Below are 16493 nucleotides of genomic sequence, written 5' to 3'. Positions count from 1 at the left end.
CATATCTTTTGATTGTTGGGGCACATACATAGCTTTATGGATATCAAACATGATAATCTATAGATTAGAGACCATTTCTGTAGTTTTTAGGTATTGAGAAAGGAGATATTTTTGTGTGGAGAGAAGTGGAATTAGTAAAAACCAGTTTGATTCTCTTTTTTTTTTTGGGAGAAATATACATGTATTGTATACCTGAAAGTAACATGGTATGTCAACTACAATTTTTTTAAATTTTAATTTCAGTGTAGTTAATATACAGCGTTCTGTTAACTACAATTAAAAGAATAATAAAATACTTTTTCTCCAAGAAAAAATATGCATACAAAACATATAATCAGGTAGTATACTGAAGTTCTTAAGTAAAGATTTCTGGTGAAAACACTGGAGAATAGGGAGTGAAGCAAAGGCTTGAAGTCAGAAGAGCTGCCTCTGCATTTTAATTTGCCACAGCTTCACAATCTGTCCTCTGACATGTCACTCAACTGTTTTTGAGAGTTGTTTTTTCATCAATAGATGGCTACCTCACCATTATTTTATGAGGGTCTAGTGGAATATCATCAATGTAAACTTTTATTTTATTTTAAAGATTTTATTTATTTGAGAGAGAGTGTGCGAGCTGGTGGGGGTGGGTGTGGAGAGGAACAGAGGGGGAGGGAGGGGGAAAGAATCTCCAGCAGACTCAATGCTAAGCATGGAGCCTGACCTGGGGCTCAGTCTCAGAACCCTGAGATCATGACCTGAGCTGAAACTAAGAGTCAGACACTTAACTGACTGAGCCACCCAGGTGTCCCTTAAGCTTTATTTATTTATTTATTTTAACATACAGTGTTTTATTAGTTTCAGGCATACGATATAGTGACTCAGCAATTCATACATCACCCTGTGCTCATCACGACAAGTGCCCTCCCTAATCCCCTTCACCTGTTTCACCCACTCCCCACCCACCTCCCCTCTGGTAACCCTCAGTCCTCTGTAATTAAGAGTCTTTTTTTTTTTTTTTTAAGAGTCTCTTTCTTGATTTGTCTTTCCCCCCCCTTTCCTCATTTGTTTCTTAAATTCCACAAGTGAAATTGTATGGTATTTGTCTTTCTCTGACTTATTTCACTTAACATTATATTCTCTAGCTCCATCCATGTCATTGCAAATGGTAAGATTTCATTCTTTTTTATGGCTGAATAATATTCCTCTGTGTGTGTGTGTGTGTGTGTGTGTACCACATCTTTATCCATTCCTTTCATCAGTCGCTAGACACTTGGGCTGCTTCCTTAATTTGACTGTTGTAAATAATGCTGCTGTAAACATTGGGGTACATGTATCCCTTTGAATTAGTGTTTTTGTATTCTTTGGGTAAATCCCCAGTACTGTGTTTGTGGGATTGTAGGGTAGTTCTATTTTTAACTTTTTGAGGAACCTCCATACTGTTTTCCAGAGTGGCTGCACTCATTCCATGTAAACTTTAAAGCATTATCTCACTGTGAGAGATAATACTTGGCAGTATTATCACTGTAAAAAGGCATAAACAATCTTTATGGGTTAAGATGAATGAGGATTGAATGAGGTAATGTGGTGGGACAATACTTGTACAGTGTTATGTACTCTGCAAATGTGTATGTGTGTGTTCTTTCTAATAACAAAGTCTGAATAATTGAGACTTGATAGCACTTAAGAGAGTCTCAAGTTGGAGGGCCTAGAGAAATAGTGTGAACTCTAAAATAAAAATGGGCTTATTCTGAATAGCCAGATATAGTAATAAAAAATCTCTCTAAAGTTAGCCAAATAAACTCCTGAACCTAAAGTGTGTGTGTGTGTGTGGAGGGGGTGTACTCCTTAGAGCTTAAAACCAGAAACACAAATATGCTTTGGGGTTAGAACATTGTTCCAAGTCTTAGCCCAGAGCAGCTATTTACAGCAGCCATAAATCCTCTTAGATAGGGGTAATGGTAATGGGAAATGTGACCAATCCCTTTAACAGTGGAGAGTAGTGAGGAGGACTACCAGGCACTGCTATAATAATTGGAGACGATTCAAATGAATAAATAATGAGCTAAATAAATATTTAAATGTACTCCAAGATAAAAACCTGAAAAGTGATTTTCTAATTTGTTGAAGTAATGTGAAACACAAATTAAGACTTGCATATGGGGAGAATTCCTGGCTTTGGTTATACCCGCTTGCTTGCTTCTCAGGATAGGGCACTGCACATTTGGATGATTTGAGAACTTTCTGTGTTTTGGCACCAGTTGGCACTGGGGACATGATGTGACCAGTGAAGGTTGACTTTGAGTTCTTCTGAGGAAAAACCTTTATCAGCTGCTGAACTTGCTGTTCCCCGGATCTCTTTCATCAGTCAGAAAGTCCTGGGAGATGATATTGACTTTTCTACCAGGACCAGCTCCCTGAAGCACATATGGGTCTCTTTACTCTGTTGTGATATCTCTGTAAATAATTAAGAGGCAGAGAGATGATGTCTGGCCTGACGGCTAAGTGCTTGTATGTTGAGGGCCTGAGAGTGACTCCCATGGATGATTGACTTGGGGCTCAGGCCGCTGCCGCGGAGATGCTTGCAACAACCCACAGTGTCATATTCTCGGAGAAGGACAGGTTCTGTGCAAAGGTTTCTCCCAGGAAAGTCAGCCCCGCCAGTGATCTGGACATTAGCATGGCACCTGTCAGAAACTGATGCCCGCCCAGAAATATCTTTAAAACTAATAATGCCACTGAACCCTCCCAGGAAGGTAGGAGTCAGATGGGAAAAGATTGGGTTAATGCCTGGATTATGTTCATGCCTCAGCTTTTGGGCAGTAGCAGGCAGATCAGTTTTAGTGGCATTGAGTCAGAACTGAGAGAGCTTCTGGAGCTTAAGTCAAATAGATAAAAAATTAGAATAGGTTTATCTTTCTAAGTCATCTTTGGTGCAAAATATTATTACTGTGCACTAAAATATGAAACTTAGATAATTTTATGGTGATAAGTGCGAAGCATTAGGAGTAGTTGGTTATCATTTTGTTCTTTTAAGCATATGGAACACACATCAGACAATTTGAAAACTGACACACCTCCTATACTTGACGGCTGTGTGAGCAGAACATGTAAGAATAGAAGGGAGGGAAACTTACATGTATTTCTATAGATATGATTTCTCTAGGATGGTATTAAGCATCAGAGAGGGAGAAAAACCATGAGAGACTCTTAACTCTAGGAAACAAACTGAGGGTTGCTGGATGGGAGGTTGGGGTGGGAATGGGGTAACTGGGTGGATGGGCATTAAGGAGGCCATGTGATGTGATGAGCACTGGGTGTTATATGCAACTGATGAATTAATTGAACTCTACATCTGAAACTAAGGATTTGCTATATGTTGGCTAATGGAATTTAAATTAAAAAAAAGTTTATGGCATGTGAAAGAAAATTGTGAAAAGTGATGCTAAATTTTTTTTTTTTTTTTAGTGATGCTAAATTTTGACAGCTGAGTATCCTAGATTTTCTTACCTACACATTGTAAATTGAGCGGTTTTTAATTACAGCTTTCAAATTAGTGTGAATATCTATAATGATACTTTTATGAAATGAAAAAGCAAAAGGAGGTGGTCTTAGGAAGGCTAGCAATGATATCTAGTGTATTTAAGGAGAGATGTATAGAAGTAGATGAGGGAATTCAACATTGGAGGGTAGAAAAGAGAAACCATGGAGGTGTGAAAAATTAGATCACTTGTCATCTGCACACATCTTAGACTTTCTTCACTGAAATTCAATAAAGGTTTAGCCTTAATTTTTATACATTTGATTTCTAATGTTTTTAGTTACTACTAAAATAATGTGGTTACGTTTAGACCCTTTGTTCATGGGGAAAATAAAACAATCCGGTTTTTATTTGGATAGATCCACGTGAGCATGGGACTTTGGTTTTTTCTTCGGGGCCGGCTCAATTCTGACTTATCACTTGTCTTTCTAGGTCAATGGCGTGCAACTGTATGGGAAATCTCGCCGAGAAGCAGTCTCTTTTCTCAAAGAGGTGCCTCCTCCCTTTACCTTGGTTTGCTGTCGACGATTATTTGATGATGAAGCTTCTGTGGATGAACCAAGGAACACTGAAGCCCCTCTTCCCAAGATGGAGGTACTAGCTGAATATTCTATGGTTCCCATAGGAATGAGCACTCATCAAGAATGCCCTGAAGAGTGTATTTGGATATGAAAGGAGGGGAGAAATTTCCATCTTCTTTTATTTGACTACAGTAGCGCTCAAGGGCAATAATGCATAGCTTTACAAACCCTTACTTTTCGTTTCACATCATAAAACTTTTTCTCTTCTTTTTTTTCTTTTTACTTGAAATGTTGGTGACATTAATGTGCATGCACTTCGATTTTAGAGAATGTTTTTTTAGTAATTTCCTGGGCTCATTACTTTTGGCTCCCAGTTCAACTCAGTTCATCTTAAACTTAAGATGTTGGTGAGTGTTGAATATCTAATGGACTTCCCTTTTTCAGAGCCTTAGAAATATGAAGATCTATGACCAATTTCGAAGTGAGTAAAAATTGCTGTAAAAGCCTTCAGAAGGTCAGAGAATAAAATAACATTTTCTGTGCTCTTGGTACTTTTTTTTTTTTTTTAAGAACATTGTGATTATAAAAACAGTTTTAAACACGTGCTTTACCATTTTTTTTTTTAAGATTTTATTTATTTACTTGACAGAGACAGCGAGAGAGGGAACATAAGCAGGGGGAATGGGAGAGGGAGAAGCAGGCCTCCCACGGAGCAGGGAGCCCAATGCGGGGCTCGATCCCAGGACTCTGGGATCACAACCTGAGCCAAAGGCAGACGCCTAACGACTGAGCCACCCAGGTGCCCCTGTGCTTTGCCATCTTATGCCAATTGTAACGTCATCTCTTATGCCACTTCCCCTACCCTACCCCCACTCCCTTACAGATTATAGTTCCTTAACACCAGTTTATTTATTTATATATTTTTTAAGATTTTATTTATTTGACAGAGAGAGAGTGTACAAGCAGGGGGAGCAGCAGAGGGAGAGGGAGAAGCAGACTCACCGCTGAGCAGGGAGCCTGATGCAGGGCTTGATGCCAGGACCCTGAGATCATGACCTGAGCTGAAGGCAGACATTTAACCAACTGAGCCACCCAGGTGCCCTGAGCTGAAGGCAGATATTTAACCAACTGAGCCACCCATTAACACCAGTTTAGACACACAGAGCCTTCCCTTTACCTGCCTGTGGTCTGAGTTTCAAGATAATCATGCATCTACCACTTAGTGAATTCTTGAGCAAATAACTTGACTTTCTGTTCATATTCTTTCTTTGAAAATTGGGGATACTTATAGTACTTACTGCCCTCATCAGTTTGTGTGAGAAGGAAATGAAGTAATATATGCCCAGCTCTTAGTGCAATGCCTTGCACATGAGAAGTGCTCTGGAAAAGTTAATTATAGCTCTTGACTCCTCCAGTCCAGCCATCTTTGTTTCCTGATTTCCTGAAGTATGTGCGAGGCTAGCCCTGCCTTATGGTCACAGATGCTTTCATGTGTATTAAGCTTGCTTTTACAAGAAAACTTAGCTCCTGTGAGCAGAGTCGTATCTTAAAATTATTTTGTGTCTCATAGTGTGTTTATTCTGTACCGGGTGTATAAGAATTGCTTAGTCCATTATTGATTGAGAATCTTTTTTTTTTTTTTTAAAAAGATTTTATTTATTTGACAGAGAGAGACACAGCGAGAGAGGGAACACAAGCAGGGGGAGTGGGAGAGGGAGAAGCAGGCTTCCCCCCGAGCAGGGAGCCCGATGCGGGGCTCCATCCCAGGACCCTGGGATCATGACCTGAGCCGAAGGCAGATGCTTATTGACTGAGCCACCCAGGTGCCCCGAGAATCTTTTTTTTCTTAATGTTTATCTTTGGTAAAACCTATTTCAGGGAAGGAACTTGAATACCACTTTTGTGATTCTTAGTATCTTTGCTAAAATTCATGTGGATGAGGGCTTACCTCTAAAGATTGATAAAAATGCCTTTAATCTAATCTTACAGGGTGTGTAAATCACCCAGCTTGCTGACTCAGTGCTCCCATCTGTCATCCTTTACCACAATGGGTAAACAACAGCTTTGAATTATTCTAAATGTCAGCCTTGCTGCCCATTAGTTGATTGCTTTCTATTCTGTAAATACAGGAGTTATACAGAATTGATTGTATCAAAGTGATGTATCTCAGGTTGGAGTATAATATCTTATATACCTTGGATGCTTTAAAATTTCTGTAAACTTAGGCTTTATAAGTGTGTGCGGTTTCTTAAAATCCTGGCTTTTCTTTTTTTTTCTTTTTTCATTTATCCCCATATCATCTTAGGTTCTTAAACCTTATCTGGTTAGGCAGCTCAGCCAGAATTCTAATGCTCATTAATGAGTGAGGGTATTAAATGCCCCAGTAAAACATCATATTATATTAGCTATTGGAACTTTACTTTTTATTGGAAGGTATAAAAATGTTTTCTTTTTAAATATCATTTCCTCACATCAGACTGATATATACAGAGGTTATTGATCCAGAACATCCCACTAATTTCAAGTTTTGTAATTCAAGAACCCAGAAATTGTTCCCATGTTTAGACTCAATCCACCATGGATTGAGTTTTGACTTTCCATGTCCTGCGGGGACAGTTTGAGATCTGGACCAACCCTAATTTAAAAAATGTTTTTGTACTTGCTATGGTGCCTTACTCTTCCATATTAGATGGGTCCCCTCCCTTTGATTTCATTAAGTGGATTTTCTAATGCAAGTCACTAAAAATTATGTTCCTGGGAATGATGCACTTTGATTCTATTTACTAAGAGCACTCTAAGTTTTAAGAAGTCTATTTTTAAAGATTACTATTTAGTCTGTAGCTTTATTTAAAAAGTTTCAAGGGATATGCAGTCAAAGATGGATGATTTGTTAATGTATTGGACAAATATTTATCAAGCGCCTACTGTGAGCCGAGCTCTGTTGTGCGCTGAGTGGATAGCTATTGGTAAACCCCATGGTAGCCCACACAGAGTTTCCATTCTAGCTTGTCATTTTGTTAGTTGCTAGGGCTACAAAGAAAAAGAAGATAATCTTTGAGCTTCAGATAGATGTTGAGTATTTTGAGGAAGATAAATCATATGAAAACGCAAAACAGTGCTGTAAATAGTAATAAAAACTGAAGTTTGAAGTAGCTCTTCTTCTGTGTAGTCGACTCATTTACCCGCTATCCTTGAGCTTCCTAGAAGTCCCTGTAGCAGTGACTCTCCCTGAAAGGAGGGGGGAGCCTGGAATAGGGGCTTTGGGCGTATGAAGTCAAGGAAAATAACCAAGGACTTGTGTATTGGATAGTTTTGCTGACTTAGATCCTCCAAGATGAGATTTTCATTATTTCAACTCAGTGATTTTTTTTTTTTTTTTACCAGTTTTTTAGACTTAGATGATTCCCAAGGACTTGGATTTTTTTCCACTTTTCCTAGTGAAGTTTTTCTTGAAAATTTCCAGAAGCCAACGAAGTGGTTTCTTTTGTGTCTTGTACTATCCTCTCTCTCTGTTGGCATCTTTCTATCTTTCACTGTAATTATGAGTTCATGTTTTGCTACCTAAATATCTTATAAGCTTTGATTTTATATGGTATTTTCATTTTTTTTCTTAAATTGCTTATTTTTCCTTTTATGCTTCTAATGGGATGACAGAACTCATTGAAGTATAAGAGGTCAGTGTTAATATTTTGAATGAAACAGGTACTTTACATTTAAAAAAATCCAACTCTATGAACAGTCTGCATTTTTTTTTTTTTTAAGATTTTATTTATTTGACAGAGAAAGACACAGCGAGAGAGGGAACACAAACGGGGAGTGGGAAAGGGAGAAGCAGACTCCCCGCCGAGCAGGGAGCCCGATGCGGGACTCGATCCCGGGACTCCAGGATCATGACCTGAGCCGAAGGCAGTCACTTAACCAACTGAGCCACCTAGGCGCCCTGTGAATAGTCTGTATTTTTAAGTACTTGAATTTCCATGAAGATCTTATACTAGAGTGTGTATGCCCCAGGGCATGCCCCTTCTGAAAAGATTAAAAAGATAAAGTATGCATGCCAAAGAGAATTCCCAGTTGGAGAAGAAGCTATGAGATTCCTGATATGTTAATTCTTTTCAGAATTGAAAGGACAATGTTTTGAAGCATTTATCTTTTTCAGGCTGACCACAGTGTAGGCATCAATACTGAAGATGATGATGATGGGGAATTAGCACTATGGTCTCCTGAAGTCAAGATTGTTGAACTCGTAAAAGATCATAAAGGCTTGGGATTCAGCATCTTGGATTACCAGGTATAAGAATCTATATTGAGTTTTTGGAGAGATTTGTTTTAAAGGTATGTGAAGTAGTAATTATTTAAGGTACCCACTAGGGAAAACTGAATGATTTGAGATATAATGCTACCATCCAAAGACAGGTGTTAAAATTTCCATTGTTACCTTTGCATTTGGTAGCTTTCTTAGTGAATAAAATGAGGGATGATACAATAATTGAACAGTGAGGGAAGCAATAATTTTATACCCATGGATGCTTTTAGAGACTGGAGTTTGAAGAATTTTTTTATATGGAGGGTTTTTCAGTCCCATTTTTATTGAGATCTATTTCACATATCATAAAATTCATGCATTTCAAGCATGCTTTGGGTTGTTTTTAGTATATTCGGAGTTGTGCAGCCATCACCACAGTCTAATTTTAGAACCCTTTCATCACCCCAGAAAGAAACCCGTCCACATTATAGTCATTCCCAACTCTCACTCTTCTATCTCCACTTCACACGAAGGTTTTTGTTTTGCTTATTTGTTGATATCAATGAGCTTGATTAAATAGAAATGTTCTTGATGAAATTACATGTTTATATTTAACACAGAATACATACTATTTATGTATTTGTATGTATTCCATTTATAGCTAAAGTCACTAATGCATTTGGAGGGTTGTGTGTGAAAGATCACAATAGGACATCTATATGTTGATTCAGTTTACTGGTTTACAGTATTTTTAAACCTTCTGATTATCATGGGGAATTTAAAACTGTTGGCAAAAAACCTCTTCACTTTTAAGATGCATGTTTTAATACTTTAGTGCTGCCTAAACACATTGTGGTTTAATAAAGCAAAATGTACTCTATCAAAGCACATAAAATGCCAAGTGATATAAAAATCAATTTTTTTAATATAATAAGGCATTCGGGAACAGATTAAAAGAAAAATACTTTGAGCATTATGTAAGAACATTAAATTCCATATTTAGGTAGTGTGATTTAAGATTAATGAAATAGATTGTTCGTTTTTGCTGGCATATTTCTGTGCCAGATAACCCTCTCTGTTATTAGAACTTTTCTTTGGAATATTACTGAATTATGATTTGTGGATTATAAATAATGCATATTTGGGGAAATATTTTTATCAAGTATCAATACTGTAAGATTTTAGAACTTTCTGTACTGGTTAATATAAGGGTATATGGGGGATGGGGTAACTGGGTGATGGACATTAAGGAGGTCACATGGTATAACGAGCACTGGGTGTTATTTAAGACTAATCACTGACCTATACCTCTGAAACTAATAATATATTCTATGTTAATTAATGGAGTTTAAGTTTAAAAAAATAAAAACTATTAAAAAATATAAGGGCATATCAAACAAATTGTAGGTACCATCTCAATTTTTCTTCCCCAATGTACCCTTATTATCTACCACATGATAAATGATAAGCATTCGCAGAATGATTGAACAAAGTTTAGTTTAGCCAAAAATAACTGGAAGTAAATGAACACATTCAATGAGATTTTTTGTTAACCATTTTGATAATTAGGATTTAGTTTACGAAACACCTTTCAGATGAAGTGTTAGATATGAAAACACCTTTCAGATGAAGTGTTAGATATTCAGCTACATTTCCATTATGATTGGAACCTATATGTATTTGCATTCTTATATAATGGTTGCTCTTACCCTCTTAAATGACATGTGTAAGTTTTATATTTTGAATATTCCATGTTAAAGCAGAGAAGTGCTTTAGAAATAAAAACTTCAGTAAAGGAGAGAAAGAAAAAGTTGAGAGTCTTTAAGAGTTTAACCTGTAGTTAACAAGAATTCTTGTATCAGGGGCGCCTGGGTGGCTCAGTTGGTTAAGCGACTGCCTTCGGCTCAGGTCATGATCCTGGAATCCCGGGATCGAGTCCCGCATCGGGCTCCCTGCTCGGCAGGGAGTCTGCTTCTCCCTCTGGCCCTCCCCCCTCTCATGTGCTCTCTCTCATTCTCTCTGTCTCAAATAAATAAATAAAATCTTAAAAAAAAAAAAAAGATGTTGTGGTTCTAGGAGAGTGTTTCCTAACACATATTAAAAAAAAAAAAAAAAAGAATTCTTGTATCAGTTCTGAGCTTTACCCTTAAAAAGAAAAAAAGTTCCAAATATGGAAAAAAATTTTTCTTCACTGCACTCCTATAGGTATGCCTTGAGGCATACTTTGTTTTTTTTTTAATTTTATTTTTTTAATAAAATTCTAGGTTTCTCCCCCCACCCCTTACCCTCCTATAATCATTACATATACTGACATTTCTGCACAAATTGTATAAAGTAATTTTGCTGCAAAAGAAGTAATTTTGCCTTTGTGCTTCTCAGAGAACTGATAGAAAAATATTTTATTTTTCAAACGCTGTTTTGATTCATATTAAAGCACTCAGCTTATTTACTTCTGTAGCTAAACCTTGGAAGCAAAAACATTCAATCTTAAACTGAATTTTTTTCTCAAGTCAGTCTTTTTTTTTTTTTTTTTTTTTTAAAGATTTTATTTATTTGACAGACACAGCGAGAGAGGGAACACAAGCAGGGGGAGTGGGAGAGGGAGAAGCAGACTCCCCGCTGAGCAGGGAGCCCGATGTGGGGCTCGATCCCAGGACCCTGGGATCATGACCTGAGCCGAAGACAGACGCTTAATGACTGAGCCACCCAGGCGCCCCTCAAGTCAGTGTTTTACTTGGTAAACATGTCTGAGACCATGCATCCCTGGCTGCTAAGCACCATGGCGGACAGGGCTAGAAAGGTAACAGCTTTATTTTGAGCAGCGGGCAAAGACAAGGCAGCACTTTATAGCTACATTGTAACTAGATCCTGCATTTCTCAAGTCAGTCTTAAGTACATTTACTTATAATTGTATTCAGCACATTTCACCATTTGTCAGTGGCATATAGAACTGTTAAACACTATGACATTTAGATGACACATAAACAATTTAAAATTTGGTTTCGGGCAAGCTAATTAAGTGGTTATATTGTCCATTGTTGTAATTAGGTAATAAATTCTAAAGTTCAAAAAAATTTTTTTTGCAAGGGCAGGTGAAGGTTTAGCAAAAGTCGTGAAAGGCCATGTTCCTGGCTATTACTGTATTTGATGCATCCTGTGTGAATTTATTAGGTAGCTGAATAGGGCCAATGCAGATCCACCCATATCCCCTTTCCCCACTTAGCACGTTTAGAATAAGAATACTGTAGATACATTTTGGCCACACAGAGAAAGTTTTAGGACAGTGGGAGAGATTCCAGGTTGTAAAGGGCTGCATTAGCAGTATTGAAGAGATTGAAAATCTACTTAGCAATATTAATTTCGCACTAACTGGTTTTTCTCTAGGATAGTAAGAACTTCCTCAGGAACCTGACAAAATTATATACAGTGTCTGTTTCATTGGTGCTTATGCAATTTCTTCATCTATAAAATGGGGATAATGTCTAGCTCAAAGGATTGCTGTGAATTAAGTAAATGCATGTGTAAAGAAATAGGAAATGTTAACATTACTATGGGTATGTGAATATTGATAATCATCCAATTTAGAAAATAAACTACAGAAGTCTAGATATTGTCCTTGAAGGTATAGCCCTACTACAGTATATTTGAACCCTACCAATTTTTAGCTATCTAGTTAGATTAGGAAAATTAATACGTAGATACCTTTGTTTAGTGAAATCTAAATTTAATTGTAAAATTACATTCTAAAATGGAACCAACTCCTGATGAACCATATGTGAGTTATTCTATTGTGGATTATGGGCCAGCAGTTTGCTTTTGAGTGAGCAGATAAAGGATCTTGAATTGGCCATGGAACTATGGGGTAGCTATCTGGATAGGTGGAAGTCTGAAAATTCAAAGAGCAAAGAGCAAACTGGATATACATTTTCATGAAAGGCATTTAGAATAGATGGGGGCAAAGGAAAAGGAGAAAGCAAAAGGGAATCATATTTACTATAACATAGTAAACTATGGTTTACGTAGTTTTTATGTTGCAGTAAATTTTATTCAGGTTGTAAGCCGCCTCATTAGATTTTAGGATAAAGTGATAATAGCTTTATTGGCTCTGATTTGAATGAAGGTAGAATATTTATTAGTCTCAAATATTTCTAGGTACTACTCCATGTAGTGGCTAGTTAAAATCCTGCCTTATATGTCTACCGTATTAGAAGACTCATTGGTCACTATAATGTCATACCTTGGAGGATAGTGTCATGGAAAACAGCAATGTGCGTAATTTATCAAGAACATGAATATTATGGCTTAACTATGTACTCTGTTTCTAAGCATTACAAAACTTCAGAAATATGGTTATAACTTTTTATAGTATAATTTCTTGCCAGTTTCTAGATGTGGTTTTCATATTGTGCTTTAGTTATGATTATGTGTAATGTCTTTCTTCCTTGGAATATTACTAATACTCATACTAATCCTAATATTAATACGAAGACAACTAATACAAATCCAATAATAATAGCTAACATTTATTGTTTACTGTTTGCTGGGCATTGTTCTGATTGCTTTATGTATTCCTCACAAGAACCCTGTGGAGTAGGTACTATTATTATCCTCATTTTTGAAGTGAGGAACCTGAAGAACAGAGAGGTTATGTAACTAGTCCAAGTTCACACAGCTAGTATATGGCAGAACTATAATTTGAACTCAAGCAGTCAGCTCCCAGAATCTATGCTTTTAACTACCATATTATGTTGCTCCTTTCCTTATGAGTGCATTTTATTACAGGAGATTTTTGTACTAAATTTATTATAGCAGATCTTCTTGTTTTTCCGGCTTGTAAAAAAATTTCATATCTTAAGGACAAGCTGCTAGATAGCATTCTAATTTTTAATGCTTATATGAAAGTTTAGCAAGTATTGAAAATTAATATAATGTGTTCATATGCATTGTGTAAAAGCTAGTGTTTATTGCTTCACATGAAAATAATTACAAATTTAAGAATGCTAAATTAGTGCAACTAATTTGGGCTATTCAAATAATGAAGCAATTATTAGGTAGCATGAGTCTGTGATTTTTAAAAATTTCTATCAAAAAGCTTGAAATAAATTTAGAATTGTGTGGATTTCACCTTGGGTTGACCTTATATATTAAACATGGCAAGTGGGTATTTTCTGGTGTTTTGATTTATGTTGAACTTTGAATAACCCCTCATGATTATAATTTACTGGAAATGTTTGACATTAGCCAATTTTTGAACATTAGCCATGATATTGCCATTCTTAATACTTTTGAATTTCAGTGATTTAGAAGGTAAAATTTATTAACCAATAATTCTCTTCCTTCCAACATCCCAGTCCTCATTTCTCTCCCCTCCTGATATGGACAGACTCAATTTTTGCCAGAGCAGATATTTTTAAAAGACTTTGGGTTTATCTCAGACACTAAGATAGATAAAAATTAGAAAACATTATAGCATAGCCATTGAGAGGTGATTCATACATAAATACTGTTAGTAATATTTTAAAAAATTGTTTGAAAGACCAAAAACAAATGATGACTCACTAAAAACAATAGTGAAAATATTCCTCCCTATTAAAAAAAAAGGCAATTAATTTTTCCTAACAGAAGAAATGGGTTATAAAGCCCAAATAGAATGAATATAAAATATTGCAGTATTGTTGAGTCTTGGATATGGCATACCTTACTATTTCTGAGAAAAACTTAGTGTGCAGGTTTTGCCTGACTTCTTCCTAACTCCATTAGATAAATTCTTTTTTTTTTTTTTTAAAGATTTTATTTATTTATTTGAGACAGAGAGAATGAGAGACAGCATGAGAAGGAGGAGGGTCAGAGGGAGAAGCAGACTCCCTGCTCTGCGGGAAGCCTGCTTCTCCCTCTCCCACTCCCCCTGCTTGTGTTCCCTCTCTCACTGTGTCTACCTCTGTCAAATAAATAAATAAAAATCTTAAAAAAAAAAAGATTTTAAAAGTTGTATGAAGAGATTGTGTAAATTTCATGTATGTGGCTTTAAATTGGCTTTTTTCTTATATGTACAACAGAATGACTTTCTCTGCACATTAGAAATGTATGTATGTATTATTATTACCATTTTTAAAGTACTTTATTTTTAAGTAATCTCCACATCCAACGTGGGGCTAGAACTTACAACCCCGAGAACTTGAGGGTTTTAATTTTTGCTATTTTCGGTGGCTGCGTCTACCAGTACACAGTGTTTACTAACTTGTGGAAGCCCAATATCATTACGTTCCTGTCAGCTAATTAGTTCAGAGACTCTAAGGTAGAGAATTAGATAGGTATTAACATAGGTTAGCATATAGTAGTACATACAGTAGTAATATTAAAAAGTCAGATACAAACCTATACTATTTCTAGAAACTAAGACACGGAGGACCGTCATGTGTTGCAGGTTACTATATGTACAGTTTCATGCTCAACGGGCCTCATAACATGGACACCAATATCCGGGCTGGTTTTTCCTTTTGTTGTTGTTTTTGTCTTTTTTTTTTCCCCCCCAAAAAAGATTTTATTTATTTGTCAGAGAGAGAGAGAGAGAGCACAGGCAGGGGGAGCATCAGGCAGAGGGAGAAGCAGGCTCCCTGCTGAGCAAGGAGCCCGATTTGGGACTTGATCCCAGGACCCTGGAATCATGACCTGAGCGGAAAGCAGATGATTAACCGACTGAGCCACCCAGGCATGCCCGCCCCCCTTTTTTTAAAGGAGTTCTTTGGGTTCACTTCACCCGTGTAGGATTAAGATAGTAAGAGTAAGAAAAATGGCGTCAATCTGCTACTGACGGTAGTGTCCATGTTTTTGCAAATATATAGCTTGCTGTTGAACAAACCACACATCTGCATTTAAAGGTCACTTTTGCTTAGGTTGGTAAAGGCTATTCGGTGCCCGTCCCTGATTCCTATCCACATTTATTTTTATTAACATCAAAGTGCCAACTGGGGTGAAGATTTCTTTTCACAGAGGATTTGCTTCCTTTCCCTCTATGGGGAAGTTCTGTATCTTTTAAATCATTTTAAGCTGCTTCATTTGAAAAATAATTCTTAGTAGTGTGTTCATGGAGTGGATTGATTGTGGCTAGTGGGGAAATTCTCTTATGGCTTAAAGATTGCTTTTCAAGCCTGAGAAGTGGGTGAATGAAGGGAGCCCACTCTTGGTGTGTGGAGTCTGTAGTGTGCTCAGGATGATGACTGACTTCCAAAAACCACAGTGCAGCAAGACTAAAGGCATCAGGAGACCAGAAGCCACTTAATAAGAGATCAAAGAGGCTGTGTGTATATCAGCTTGAAATCCAGATAGTACAGATCAAAAGCTTGCCTTAGCGAGGCAGCTGCAGGGGGATGAGTTAGCAGGAGGCCCCAAAGATCTTAAGTCAGGCCTGATGTTGAACTTTGCGGGAATTTCATGGCTCCTCTGGAATACGAATTTGGAGGGAAAAAAAAAATCCCATTGTGTCTAATGGGGGGGAGACGGAATAGAAGGCAGGCAGCAAATGCTTGTCAGCTGGTTGGTGCTTTCTCATAGGGTGACTCCCCTTTTATTTATTTTTAAATATTTTATTGATTTATTTGACAGAGAGCAAGCGAGAGCAGGAACACAAGCAGGGGGAGTGGGAGAGGGAGAAGCAGGCTTCCCGGGGAGCAAGGAGCCTGATGCGGGGTTCGATCCCAGGACCCTGGGATCACGACCTGAGCTGAAGGCAGACGCGTAACTACTGAGCCACCCAGGCGTCCCGGTGACTCCCCTTTTAACAGATGTTTCTTAAGGACTGTTTCTGCTTCATACTAGGAGGCATTGCTGAGGAGGAGGAGATCCTGAAAATGGTGTATCTGTTGTATTACCTTTCATGAGTGTTTCACAAATAGCCGAACTGCAGATTATTAGTGTTCATGAAATAGCCACAGAGAGCTAAAATAGAGGTATAAAGATGCTCAGATTTACTGCAAAACCTGGCAGTTATGTCTCTCCTGTGAAATGCTGAACATATTCCAGGAAGTTAGTGGGTATTAGTCTAGCTGCATATCTGTCTCCCATGTAATTAAAAACAGAATAATAACTGTCAAAAAAAAAATGTTGGTCTAAAGAGGAAACTCCTTCTCCAGAGCTATTTCATCACCAGGCTTTCCCGACCTCTCTGGGTATGAGGTGTTTTGGACGTCCTCCCTTGATTCTGATGTCACCA

General features: G+C 37.3%; 1 protein-coding gene and 1 non-coding gene across 9 annotated transcripts in view; one reads left to right on the top strand and one right to left on the bottom strand.

Annotated features, from left to right (window-relative positions):
• Positions 1-16493, top strand: part of PATJ (PATJ crumbs cell polarity complex component) — a 352466-nt gene that overhangs the window by 67349 nt on the left and 268624 nt on the right. For all 8 annotated transcript variants that reach the window (XM_045897546.3, XM_045897547.3, XM_045897545.3 and 5 more), the window contains 2 exons: positions 3953-4114; positions 8198-8329. In XM_045897546.3, coding sequence (XP_045753502.2) covers positions 3953-4114; positions 8198-8329 — 294 coding nt within the window. The remainder of the gene's footprint in view (positions 1-3952; positions 4115-8197; positions 8330-16493) is intronic.
• Positions 11028-11158, bottom strand: LOC123860693 (small nucleolar RNA SNORA63). The gene has a single exon (XR_006794810.1). It is a non-coding gene; the product is annotated as a small nucleolar RNA SNORA63 (small nucleolar RNA).

Source organism: Mirounga angustirostris, unplaced genomic scaffold (genome assembly GCF_029215605.1).
Source record: "Mirounga angustirostris isolate CCGP_5_RB_7025 unplaced genomic scaffold, mMirAng1.0.hap1 SCAF_4, whole genome shotgun sequence".
Taxonomy (NCBI): Eukaryota; Metazoa; Chordata; class Mammalia; order Carnivora; family Phocidae; genus Mirounga; species Mirounga angustirostris.
The sequence above is the reverse complement of the archived record's forward strand: the minus strand, read 5'-3'. Positions and strand labels throughout refer to the sequence as shown.